Here is a 14,822-nt window from a genome sequence, read left to right as displayed (position 1 = left end):
ATCTAATGAACTTCAGTCTAATCCTAAATCTAACTCACATTTAAAGCAAAAGCATTATTTAGATAATTAAATAACGTTCTATCAACAAATACTCTAGTGCAACAACATTAGTAACCAATAAAGCTAACAAAAATAAAAATGTTTTTATAAAAAAAAACATTAAATTAAGATTTTGGTAAGTTTTGTATAAGTAATTTTACTGCTGACCATCATGGACTAAAAATCATTAACAACAAAATAAAAATATTAAAATAACACAAATAAATTATGAAAATATTTACAGCCGTACAAAAATAAAGAATAACAAAACTGTGCATTATTATTATTAAACATGCAGAAATCCATCAATATATATAAAAACATTAATCATCCATTGTAGCAAGATCTTTTCTTACTCATAACATCAAAAAAATATTACAAACCTAATCAGAAAGCTGAGATTTAATTTGATATAGATGATTCTAAAGTATCTACAATTGCTAATTCAGATTGTTCAGCCTCTGTTTGTATTGTTATCATCATTTTCTCTTCTCCTGATGAACTATCTTCTGGAGACATAGATTGAGTTGATGTGGCAGCTTCCTGCAACAAAAAAAAAAAATTACAATTATAAGAATACATAACTTCTAATTGATTATTACCTCATAAACCTACCACTACCATGAATATTTCAGTTCTTTTTATGTATTATAATAAAACGCTTTAGCATCAACTTCTAAGAATTCAAATTATTTAAACCAGTGTTTTAGAAAGCAAATGCTATTACAAATGTTGTGTCTAGTACTCAAAGTAAAGTTACTTAAAATTCATATAATTTTAACTTAATTATAATGATAAATTTTTAAAATAAAGACATTACCTAATCAAAGAATATACAGCATTTTTTTTTTTTCAATGACCCTTTAATTGATGTATATATACATAGTAGATAACTTATGAACAATGGCATTTTTATTTCAGTATAAACATTTAATGGGTATGGTAATCATAGATTTAAAAATTCAAGTCTCCGAAGAAGAAATACTCTATATCTTAATTAGTTATATAAATGAATTTAATTCAATTTATAATTAGACTCTATTCTGTACCCAGTTGACTTATTTTTTATTTTCAATTGTAGCAATTCTTTTTTTTAATCCTTTTATACCCTTGATATTTCATTCAACACAATTCCTTTTTTAGATAGTTCCCTGCATATTGCACAGATCACTATTTTGTAAATAATAGACTAAATAAAGAACTCCTCATACTGTAACAAATTCAAAAAATGAATACATTGAATAGTCAAAGCTGAATTCCTCTACTTCAAATTTGAATAAGAAATGAAAAACTTTTTTGTTACTTTACAGCAAAAACAGCAATTGCAATTCAATCATTTGAGGTTCAGGATAAAAATTACTTATGTTTAACATAAACTTCATTTAAAACTTTTAAGAGTGTGCGTTTTTATTTAAAGAATAATTCTGTAAAATTCACCCAGAGATTTGTAAAAATTTATGAGGAAACATGATTTGGTAAAATGAGTTGATTTGACAAAAGCATGTCTTTAAATAGGGTAAAAAATAAAATTCAATAAATACCCAAAATTGATGGATTTGCCACCCTACAACTACATACTGTTTTCTTGAGCACTCTTGGAATTGCTGAGACAGAGGATTAAGTTCATGACTTTAATGACTGCTGCTCAAATTTCTTAATTTTTAGAAGTTTCAAAAACCTGCAATTATCCTGGTAACGTATTTCAAGTTAACTGGGCTTAAAAACCTATGTTGAACTAAAATTTCATTTCTCTTATTTTTTAAATTTTAACTGGTATTGATCACAAGCTTATTAGAAACTGAAAATTTTAACAGTATGTAGTGAACTGCACTGATGTTAAATGTAATATTGGTGATCTTCAGGGATTGGTTTGTTATTAAATATGGTTTTGATTATGGCATTCTGTGTTCATCAAATCCTTCAAATAATAGGATAATGCTTCCAGAAATATTCCAGGAGTTGTAAAATAATCAGGTTGTAAGAGAAAATAAAAATTCCTCAGAATTCTGAAATAGACAAAGAAAGTTGCAGTTGCATATATTAATTAACTCTTATCTTAACTCTATCAATGTATTGTTAGTAGTTTTGTTCTGTGAGAAAGTTTTTCAATAATAGGACTTACCATGTCACTGTTGTTATCCTAATATTTTTTACTGCTTTTATTATGCTTAAATTACAGGAAATTAAATATTTTTCATTTTTCTTCTTAGTTTTGAATTACCTTTCGGTTGGCTTGTCCCTACTGATCGTACTGTAGGATAATACAAGGGAAAGGATACTTCTTTCAGTAGATTACAAGTACTTAGTTGTATATGCACCTAAAACTAAGTGTTTATTATTATTATATTATAATTACAATACATATATGTATTATGTATTATAATTGTTTATTATTATTGTATTTGTATTATAATTATTGTATTTATAGTGTTTATTAGCCAACTGTAAATATACTGGTTACAGAACAAAAAAATTAGTATTATTATGAAATTTAGTATTACTTGTTTATTTATGATATATGCAATATTTATTTGTTTAATTTTAATAATTAATAATTTCAAATGAGTGGAATCTTCTGATGAGACGTAAGCTCTGAAATCCATAAATCCAGCAATGCAAAAATGAAGTCGCATATTGGATATATTAGTTTTAAAATAATTCTCTTAAGATATTTTAGGACAAACTGCCAGATCTTATGACAACTAATTGGAGTGTTGATTTGCACTTCTTTTTATTTAAACATAATTTATCACTGAACACTATTTTGTTGGCTAGCTGTCAAAAATAATAAATTTGCAATTTGCTAAATTATCTTTCTAAATATTTTCAACAAAATACATTTTTTATAGTTTGATGATTTTCTGTTTTTTTCTTTTCACATTTTCAACAGATTTATTTCTACTGGTATTACTGTGAACTTGAAATGGAATTTCCAGGTAATGACTGAAATGAACAAAAAATAGTAAATACATAAGGGTTTTTATTGTTCAGTAAAGTAAATGTGGCTTAGTTGAAGTAAATACTGCATTTGAAATAAATAAACAGGAAAGTAATTATTTTTCCGTATAAGATTTGTTTGTAGCAATTCAATGTTTTTGCCTATTTATTACTGTTTATACAGTAATTACTCAGTGGCATGGTAACCTTACATCTCAAACTTCAACAAGAAAAACCAACACAGTTTAATTTTACATATAATTTTCTAGTCCACATAAGCTTACCAACATTCTTTTTTGGAAATTTACCCTTTACTGCATAAATTATTTAAGAGTTAGGGCTTCAGAAAATAATAAGAATCTGGTTAAATGAGCATAATATTTTTACTTTCCTATGGTACGCCTAATCAGTCAAAAAATGGGGTGTAAGTTTTTACATTTCTTGATATTTCATGACCGAGGAACTCCAAAAACAAAAAAAAAAGGTGAGGTAATGTTAGTACATTTTTATGTGTGTTTGAAACTTAATAACTTTTGAGTGGATAAACTACTTTTGAAGAAATTCTATAGAAACTCGTGTATATAGAAAATTTGTTGGTAAAATTCTCCAGAATTCGGAGATATAAACTTTAAGGAACTGATCAAAGTTTAAAAATTGTGATTTTTTTAATTTTTCAAAACTTTTTTTGTTTTGGTTAATAAACTTTTAATAATAATAATATTATAACAAAATTTTATCATAATTCACCCTCCACCATAAAAAAAAGAAGTCTTGGGTAATTTTTTATCGATTGCACATGTTTTAGTGGATTTTTAAAAAATTTTCCGCTTAGAATAGTAAATGTAGAAAAATCAAAAAAATTTCTTGGAAGGGGATTTTGGAGGTGGGAAGCAAGCAGAAAAAATTTAAAATTACAAAATTTTAATTATTAAAATTCATGTTACGAGTCGGAGCGTGGAATGTTAGAAGTTTAAAAAAGGTTGGTAGGCTAGAAAATTTAAAAAGGGAAATGGATAGGATAAATGTGGATGTAGTAGGAATTAGTGAGGTTCGGTGAGAAGAGGAAGGCGACTTTTGGTCAGGTGATTTTAGAATAATTAACTCAGCTTCAAATAATTGGCAGGCAGGAGTAGGTTTCATAATGAACAAGAAGATAGGGAAGAGAGTAGAGTATTTCAAAACGCATAGCGATAGAATCATTGTAATAAGGATAAAATCAAAACCTAAACCGACAACGATTGTTAACGTCTATATGCCTACAAGCGCCCATGATGATGATGATGATGAGGTAGAGTGTGTATACTAAGAGATTGATGAAGCAATTAAACACGTAAAAGGAGATGAAAATTTAATAATAGTTGGAGATTGGAATGCAAGCATTGGAAAAGGCAAGGAAGGAAATATAGTGGGTGAATACGGGCTGGGCAAAAGGAATGAAAGAGGGGACCGACTTATAGAGTTTTGCACGAAGTATAATTTAGTAATTGCCAACACCCAATTTAAAAATCATAATAGAAGAATATACACTTGGAAAAAGCCAGGCGATACTGCAAGGTATCAGATAGATTATATCATGGTTAAGCAAAGATTTAGAAATCAACTCGTTGACTGCAAAACTTACCCTGGAGCAGACATTGATAGCGACCATAATTTGGTGATAATGAAATGTAGATTGGGGTTTAAAAACCTGAAGAAAAGTTGTCAGATGAATCGGTGGAATTTAGAGAAGCTTGAGGAAGAGGAGGTAAAGAAGATTTTTGAGGAGGACATCGCAAGAGGTCTGAGTAAAAAAGATAAGGTAGAAAATGTAGAAGAAGAATGGGAGAATGTTAAAAAGGAAATTCTTAAATCAGCAGAAGCAAACTTAGGCGGAATAAAGAGAACTGGTAGAAAACCTTGGGTTTCAGATGATATATTGCAGCTGATGGATGAATGTAGAAAATATAAGAATGCTAATGATGAAGAAAGTAAAAAGAACTATCGGCAATTAAGAAATGCTATAAGTAGGAAGTGCAAACTGGCGAAAGAAGAGTGGATTAAAGAAAAGTGTTCAGAAGTGGAAAGAGAAATGAACATTGGTAAAATAGACGGAGCATACAGGAAAGTTAAGGAAAATTTTGGGGTACATAAATTAAAATCTAATAATGTGTTAAACAAAGATGGTACACCAATATATAATACGAAAGGTAAAGTCGATAGATGGGTGGAATATATTGAAGAGTTATACGGAGGAAATGAATTAGAAAATGGTGTTATAGAGGAAGAAGAGGAAGTTGAGGAGGATGAAATGGGAGAAACAATACTGAGATATGAATTTAAGAGAGCATTAAAAGATTTAAATGGCAGAAAGGCTCCTGGAATAGATGGAATACCTGTAGAATTACTGCGCAGTGCAGGTGAGGAAGCGATTGATAGATTATACAAACTGGTGTGTAATATTTATGAAAAAGGGGAATTTCCGTCAGACTTCAAAAAAAGTGTTATAGTAATGATACCAAAGAAAGCAGGGGCATGTAAATGTGAAGAATACAGAACAATTAGTTTAACTAGTCATGCATCAAAAATCTTAACTAGAATTCTACACAGAAGAATTGAGAGGAGAGTGGAGGAAGTGTTAGGAGAAGACCAATTTGGTTTCAGGAAAAGTATACGGACAAGGGAAGCAATTTTAGGCCTCAGATTAATAGTAGAAGGAAGACTAAAAAAAAACAAACCAACATACTTGGCGTTTATAGACCTAGAAAAGGCATTCGATAACGTAGACTGGAATAAAATGTTCAGCATTTTAAAAAAATTAGGTTTCAAATACAGAGATAAAAGAACAATTGCTAACATGTACAGGAACCAAACAGCAACAGTAACAATTGAAGAACATAAGAAAGAAGCCGTAATAACAAAGGGAGTCCGACAAGGATGTTCCCTGTCTCCGTTACTTTTTAATCTTTACATGGAACTAGCAGTTAATGATGTTAAAGAACAATTTAGATTCGGAGTAACAGTGCAAGGTGAAAAGATAAAGATGCTACGATTTGCTGATGATATAGTAATTCTAGCCGAGAGTAAAAAGGATTTAGAAGAAACAATGAACGGCATAGATGAAGTCCTACGCAAGAACTATCGCATGAAAATAAACAAGAACAAAACAAAAGTAATGAAATGTAGTAGAAATAACAAAGATGGACCACTGAATGTGAAAATAGGAGGAGAAAAGATTATGGAGGTAGAAGAATTTTGTTATTTGGGAAGTAGAATTACTAAAGATGGACGAAGCAGGAGCGATATAAAATGCCGAATAGCACAAGCTAAACGAGCCTTCAGTAAGAAATATAATTTGTTTACATCAAAAATTAATTTAAATGTCAGGAAAAGATTTTTGAAAGTGTATGTTTGGAGTGTCGCTTTATATGGAAGTGAAACTTGGACGATCGGAGTATCTGAGAAGAAAAGATTAGAAGCTTTTGAAATGTGGTGCTATAGGAGAATGTTAAAAATCAGATGGGTGGATAAAGTGACAAATGAAGAGGTATTGCGGCAAATAGATGAAGAAAGAAGCATTTGGAAAAATATAGTTAAAAGAAGAGACAGACTTATAGGCCACATACTAAGGCATCCTGGAATAGTCGCTTTAATATTGGAAGGACAGGTAGAAGGGAAAAATTGTGTAGGCAGGCCACGTTTGGAATAAGTAAAACAAATTGTTGGGGATGTAGGATGTAGAGGGTATACTGAAATGAAACGACTAGCACTAGATAGGGAATCTTGGAGAGCTGTATCAAACCAGTCAAATGACTGAAGACAAAAAAAAAAAATTATTAATTTCTGGTTAATTTAAACACATAATGATATTTTTACAATAAAACTTCATCATAAATTACCCCCACACAAAATAAAATCTTAGGCAACTTTTTTCATGAATAATTATTCTACTATATAACAATTAATAACCAAATGCCAAGAATGTATTACAACTTTGTTTTCAACCTTTATACCAGCTTAATGTTTATAATCTCACTAGCTAGTTTATGAGTGTTATGTTATTCGTTCAATATTTTTCAATTATTTCAATAATTTATCCTTTGTCTACCATCCTACAATCCTCTTTAACTACTCGAACAATATTTCCATAAATATGGGGGTGGTTTGAAACGTCCAAGAGTTGGCACCACGTGTATTAGTTAATTTCTCTGTGTTTGTCGTCTGTTTGAACTGAAAAAGTTGAGTGATTTCTAAAAAAACGGTAGAAAGAGAGTTTCATGTGTTGATTAAACATTCCCTTATAAATGGTAAATTGCCAAGATTCTTTGGAGTCCAAAGAAAAGCTTGATAAATATTATGATGGATCTGCACCTTTGATTGGAACAGTTTATAAGTGATTTCAAAATAATCAAAGTGGTCCAACGAGCACAAGTGATGGTGAACATCCTGAATGCTACGTTGAGGTCACTATTCCAGAACGATTGATGGTGTTGGAAGATAGAAGAGTGAAGGTGAATGAAATTGCTAGTGCTGTAGGCATCTCAAGTGAATGGAAGCATAATATTTAGCATCATTTGAACAAATAAAGCTATCAAAAGATGGGTGCCACAGTTGTCACAGTTACCCAAAATAAATCATGTGAGGTATTCCATGAGTAGTTTGCAGCTGTTTCAGCAAAATCCACAGGATTTTAAGCATTTCATCACTGTAGACAAAACATGGATACATCACTATAACCCTGAGACCAAGAAACAATCCAAACAATGGGTTACATAAGAGAGTCTGCACCAAAGACGGCATAATAAGCTATTCCTTCAGCTGGGAAGATTATGGCCACTGCCTTTTGGGATTTGCAAGGCATAATTTTCATTGACTATTTAGAAAAGGTTCAGTAATTACAGGCAAATATTTGCATCACTACTGGACCACTTGAAAACCAAACTGCAAGAAAAACATCCATAAATGGCCTACAAAAAATCCTTTTCCACCACAATGCATCTGCTTACTACTCAGCAGTTGTAGCCACAAAATTGATAAGAATTTAAACTTGTTCTGCATGCCCCCTATTCTCCAGATTCGACTCCTTTGGACTACTATTTTTCCCCAACATGAGAATATGGCTGATAGAAGATTTTATTCAAAAGAAGTGATTGCAGGAACAAATGCACATTTTGCAGAGTTGGAACAATCCTATTATTTGGAAGGGATCAACAAACTGGAGCAGTATTGGATGAAATATATAAGCTTAAAAGATGATTATGTTGATATAAAAAAGGTTTATCTCGAAAAATTAAGTGGTTTTTGTTTTTACACATACTTTTCAAACCAGCCTCATACACCAAGTCAATTTGCAACATTCTCTGTTCAATTTGTTACTAACATCTACTGCATAGAAAATGTCTTCCATCATATGGCCAACATTCATCGATTAAATAGCCTATGTTGTGTCTTCATATGTCTTATTTACAATGCATCATCAAATACCACACTGTCTACCCTCGTAAAACAATTCTAAACGATGATGTTTAATTAGATTTATGGATCACAGTACCACATTCACAACTATGTTCCAATATGAATGTTCGAAACTGATTTTTATTTTGGTGCTAATTTTTCTATTATGTTCTTCCTTTCTTTGCCTGTCTTTCTTCCTCTACTTTTACCATTCTTCTGCTTTCTGTTTTGTTTTTTCATTAGAAGTAGTTTTTACTGTTCAATTCCTCTCTAAAACTTTGAAGCTGATTTTTTTTATTGGTCTAGTAATTCAATAGAACATCTCTCATAATGTTTTACACGTTTACAATATTTAATAAAAATCTTGCAATTTTGATTCCCTCCATGATATATCGCTGCCAATCCAATTTTTCTGCGATTATAACTTTTTTCTTAATCCAGAACAATTTATTTTTCCAATAATATACAATATCTATACCAAAATTAATAGACATTGTTAATGTCTATTTGCTTATTTTTATCAAACCAGAAGACTTTTTATATCTGCTTCTCACCCTTGTAAATATGCAAAAACAATCTACGTACAACAGAGAACATTGACACAGATCACATCATGTATGATATAGCTGTCAAGATTGTATTTACATTATGTCTAAATGGTTGGATTAAACATTTTTAGCAAAGCTGTAGTCATATTGTAATTTAACTGTTACCTTTATTTGAACTTAACATTTTTTAAATATCTATCAATTTTAATACCGTTTATAAAAAATGTTTAAAACTAACATATGTTTTTTTTTTTTTTTAACTTTTTATATGCAATAATTCCTATTTGTTAAACAATAAAACACGTGCTTAATTTTATATTAAACTCTTATTGAATAAGAGGATCTGTTACATGAACCAAATTTTGACTGAGAAATTACGGTCATCATGCTCACTGGACATAATCATCTGGGTAATCCAATATCTTTTATAGCTTTTTATTTCATAATTCATATACAGTCAAGATTATACTACAAATACTTCCTTCTGTTTATCAAGTTGGCCTGAAGCAACATTAAAAATTCTCTAATATTCACAAAAAACTAAAAAAAAACATTTATTCAACTAATTTTAATTACGTACAATATAGACACCAAAAAAAGGTTTTTGTATTTAGTTTACAGTAACTACTTTTGAAATTTGAAAAAATGGAAAAGTTTTAATTTGTATTCACATGTTACTAAGCATTTACTGAAAAACAGGCCAGATAAATTAATCACTCTTTTCACTTCACCTGATATTTCTGATAATCTATAAACTGCACAAGAGAAATATTCATTCATGATGAATTCCTTAGAAATATATTACCCATATTTATCCCCATTCCCTCATCTGCTTTTTTTATTTTACAGTATCATTCCACCCTAATAGGTAAACAAGCAAACCAAATTTATAATTCTATGTTAAACAATTCTTGAGATTTAAAACCAAATGGAGACTATGATATATACTTGAATAGATAAATGAGCATATGCTCATAACTTTTAACATAGAACTAATTCTTTTAACTCAACGAGACCAAAAACACTTTTTTTTTTATTTAGATGTACAAAAATATGGATGAAAAGGTTAATTTGTGTTAACAGAAATACTTTCCTTTACTTTGTTGTAACATACAAACAATAAAAATATTTTAAAAAAGTATCGCGGTTCAGTAACGTATAAAGTTAAAACATACTTTAGAAATTTATTGTTACTAATACAAAAATGATCAACTTCCACTAAATCAATTATAAAAAAATAAGACAATAATTTAAAATAAGTATACATAAATTTGATATATTTATGGAGGTGGGAAGCCAAACAAAATTTTGTGTTAATTGGGTTAAAATTAAAAACTTAAAAAAAAATAAAAATATATTCTTATATTTTCCAATGTATATAAAACACTTTCACCATACAATAGATGTAATATAACATTTCCATATTATCATTAAATTATTTCATTATTTTTATCAAAGATTTGAAAATAAAATCTTTTGAGTCACACAAACAGCACAGGAAGTGAACTAAAAAGCAGAACATGATGATTCTGTTATCTAATTACACAGTCGTACCTTAATGTTCACAAGCTTGCCAAAACTGGATTTGATTTTACAAGTATTATGTTTTTTAGATTTCTTCTGAATTTATCACAAGAGAATTAGTATTTATTTACACCATTATACTAAATAACTCACAAAATAGAAACCAAATAAACAAATTTGTAGAATAAGTCATTCTATATGTATCATGTTAGTTAGTGTCATTGTATAATGTAAGTCATTGTACATGTTAAGTGTCATATCCACCCAGATTTACAGTCATCATGGAAATGATAATATTTCTTATCAATATCTGCTGTACCCAATGACACTGCATGATAAGGAAAAAAGACACATCATTCACAATAAATGATATCATGCTGATTACTGTTATATTCTAATGATCTTCTAACTCATATATAACCTCTCCCCCCCCCCCCCCAAAAACTGACTGACTATACAAAAAAAGATTCTTTACAGAAATACATACACCATTTAATATTCTCAATGCAATGAAAATAATCAAATGTTCACAGTAGCAAAACATTTGATTAGACAGTATTAAAACCAAAATAACCATGAAAATAGTAATAAGATTACACTAGTCGCTGTGTATTACATATTCCTTTTGAAGGCTTTTCTAAATTTCAAAATTATGACAACGCAGACTTCCGCATATCCATATTGATCAAGTAATGATGAATTAAACCAATTGTTACACAAAAGTAGCACCTTTTGTTCTTAAAACTTTTTTACCTTTAAGCAAACATATTTCATAATTTTGTACGTGAATATTGTTTTTTATTCACAATTTTTCTGATGGGTTTCTGAGAAAAGCATTAGCTGCAACTGGGCAAGATACGACTGCATAATCTTAATAGTAAAATAAAGCAATTATGAACATAAAAAAAATTTAAAAAAAAATGGTATGGAGAAAACTAAACTAAAAAATGGAATCACTACAAATGTGATAAAAACAAAAATCATAATTACTTTTTTGAAAGTTTTCTTAAAGATTAAAAAAAAACAATGAATGTACTTTGAATTAATTGGACTAAAAAAACTATTAAATTAGCATTTTACAGAAGTAACAAAATTTCTATACCTGAATAAAAATTTGTTTCAGGGGTGGTGGAGGATGAGCACCAGATGTTATCCAAAGATCTTTTCCATTAGCCGTCACTGTATCCTTCAAAAACAAAATAATACTATGCTACTAAAGTAACGAAATAAAAAACAAAAAATAGAAGCTTAAAAACAATAATAATAAATTCGACTTAAAAAAATTAAAATGATAAAAAGGCTTTTTTTAATATATAATGAAATGCATTAAAAATATTATTATTATGGTGAAAATCACTCTAAATAAAAAAAATAAAATAAACAAATAAAAACAATTTAGATGAAGTAAAACAGCAGTATTAAATATAGTTGTAACTTAAAAATTTATTTAACTAATTCTAGAATTCATTATCATTTCATTGCTTAACACAAAATTCAGTTAATAGTTAATTTTTAAAGAAATAAACATTGAAAAAAAACAAAATTAATAAAAATAAATAAAAATAAATTATAAAACCGACAAAAATAAAAATAATTTAATGGAAAATGGTTCTTATAGATACCAGGAATTTCTTTTTCAATAAAATAGCATCAGTTCTTGTAAGATTATGAAATATAGATCAAAAATGATAATTAATTAACCGATGTCTTCTTATTAACAAAATGAGTTGTTGACAATATCCAAAAGTTTACAGAAAGGGTATTTTTTCAATTAAATATAGTGAAATAACTCTACCTAAGCTCAAAAAAATATGACAATAGTAGTAGTAGTAATAGAGCAAAAAAAAATGTAACAAAATTTGCCCGGCAAAATCTTTTTCACAAGTCAACTGTACCACACATTTTTCAAATCACTCACACTTTTTTGAAGCTCCTAGTAAGCTTTGATAAATTATTTTTCTATTAAAGGTGAGCCTTATTTGCTTGCCACATCAAGAATTGTGGTGCACTTGGGTGGAAAAGGCATTAAGCTGGTGGAAAAAGTTTCAAATTGTGGGTTTTCCTTGTATACTGATTGGTGCTAAACAAGCCTGGAGCTAGCACTTGAATTAAAAAAATTGAACAGCCATTTGACTGAAACCATAATGGGAAATAGTAGTGGCTTACTTGAAGAAGTTAAGAACATGGCTGTACTAAAACAGCTGATACTGGAAAAACAAGAATTTGTTTGCTTCTGTCGTATAAATTATGTTCAATGTTTAGTGTGATGTGATAAACGGTATGTACTTATGCTCAGTAATTGTTATGGTAATAGCACAGAACTAATTGAAAGGAGAGCTCAAGGTGTTATTTATGAAAATGTTGTACAGCCAACTGTTATCTGCCAGTATAAGAATATGGGGGGGGGGGGGAGAATCATGCTGATAATTACATATCAAGCTATAATTTTGGACGCAAATATATAAATTGGTGGTGAAAATTATTCTTCTGGCTTCTGGAAGTTTCAGTTGTTAATTCATATTTGCTGTTCTCTAATTCAAATTCATATTAACTACAAGAAATACAGAAAAATCTCATTAACCAACTTGTTGGAAATGTAAGAAATTCATACTGAAATAAATTAAAGAAAAAAATAATGTGATCTGGTGGGGTGGCTGCGGACAGCATATTGATAATTGTAAGGGTTCAATCATCAGGCTTATAGGGATTTTTACCAATTTCAAAACATGTAGGGGGTATTGTTATTGAAAGCACACTTTTATTGCAAATTTTAAATTTTTTTATTACTGTTTCTGTTTTATAATATTTGACATATTATTTTTTTTAAGTAATATATTACCCTTAATAAGCAACAATAATTTCACAATTATAAGAAATAACGCAACTGTTTTTCAGTATCGACAGAATAAAAAGGGGTTTTTAAATTTTTTTATTTTCCTAAAAAACCTTCCCAAAATAGGTGTGTTCTAAATCATTTATGGAACCACAGAATCTGTTTTCTCTGCATAAATTTTTGCATTACCATAGTCTATTGCATGTTTATTTTGAAATGTTTTTCTAAATTATCTGAGTAATTGATGAAGTCCATAATACAGTTTCTGATACTAGATCTTACAAAAGTAGAACTAAATTGCAAATTAATTTATAGTAAATTTTTCCTTGTATTTTTGTATAACTATGTTTAATCAAATAATGAGATAAACTTTATCTCATTAACTTTTTAAAGTTTTAACTTTATCTCATTAAAGTTTTTGGTCAGGTAATTTACGTACATTATAATTTTTCAATTCTTATTTTTTATTTCCAAGCACATATATTTGTTAATCTATACTTTTCAGCAAATATTTTTCCAATAATTTCATCCCTATCCATATCTTCTACAATATCTAATGTTATTCTTTTAATCTTTATCACCATGGGTCTCCATAAAATTTTAACAAAATATTACCAGAAAAATTAGCCCATAAGCTGTACAATAATGATTTTATTTTTTGTTCTCAATATTGTATTTTACCAATATGTGTTATGATTATATATCATTAAAATATTAGTAGCTTTTAATAATACGTCTTCATATACGTTTATGATATACAATACTTTAAAATATATGTTTTAAACCCATGCAGGATTTTGATGCATATTTCTTTTGAACATTTTATCACCTTTTTTTGTCATCTGTTCTTTTATTGTAAGTGGAAATGATATTTAAGAATAAATAATTAAAGTATAATTTTGGTTACCCATTACAAATTTTTAAATTAAGCAGATTATTAAAGAATATTTTATGTTCTTTAATTTTCCACAACTTTTTTTTTATTCTCCATTTAGTATGCAAATCAATTTTAAAAATTTGCAAATTATTAATAAAGTAAATTTTTCTTAGGAATTTTGTGGTAAATCAGTTTTTAACCATAAAATTAACCCTGTTTTTCACTGGGTAGTTCAAACAATTGGAAAAGGTAGATTTTTATAGAGTAGAGTTGTATCTCAAATCACTTGCCACACTAGTGGTTCTTCTTGATAAAAAATTGTTTTAAGTGTTGATAGATGGACTACGATATTTAAATATATGGATTCTATTAACACAGTTCTATAGGGGATTAACACAGAGTTCTATAGGGGATTAACACAGAGTTCTATAGGGGATCAATATTACAGTACTTAATAAGCACTCTTCAGTTATCTTTTAATAGACCAAAGCCCATTATTATAATAAGTGGTTACAAATTTTTGCGATCTGATTTTGAAAAAAGATTTTCTAAGAAATTGGAATCAATGGAACCACTACTATATTACTTACGTTATTTACAGATGGTTATAATGGTATCTGATGAATAAAGCTTT

General features: G+C 28.8%; 1 protein-coding gene across 8 annotated transcripts in view; it reads right to left on the bottom strand.

Moving 5' to 3' along the window:
* The window catches only part of LOC142319415 (uncharacterized), a 137,518-nt gene that overhangs the window by 20,195 nt on the left and 102,501 nt on the right, over window positions 1-14,822 (bottom strand). For 7 of the 8 annotated variants that reach the window (XM_075356671.1, XM_075356669.1, XM_075356672.1 and 4 more), the window contains 2 exons: window positions 11,581-11,664; window positions 423-582 (listed from right to left, as the gene is read on the bottom strand). In XM_075356671.1, the coding sequence (XP_075212786.1) occupies window positions 442-582; window positions 11,581-11,664 (225 nt within the window). In that variant the 3' untranslated portion in view covers window positions 423-441. Of the gene's footprint in view, window positions 1-422; window positions 583-11,579; window positions 11,665-14,822 lie in introns of those variants that run through there. The other variant, XM_075356677.1, reaches the window with a different exon arrangement.

This window comes from Lycorma delicatula, chromosome 2 (assembly GCF_047948215.1).
Source record: "Lycorma delicatula isolate Av1 chromosome 2, ASM4794821v1, whole genome shotgun sequence".
NCBI classification, from domain to species: Eukaryota; Metazoa; Arthropoda; class Insecta; order Hemiptera; family Fulgoridae; genus Lycorma; species Lycorma delicatula.
The sequence above is the reverse complement of the archived record's forward strand: the minus strand, read 5'-3'. Positions and strand labels throughout refer to the sequence as shown.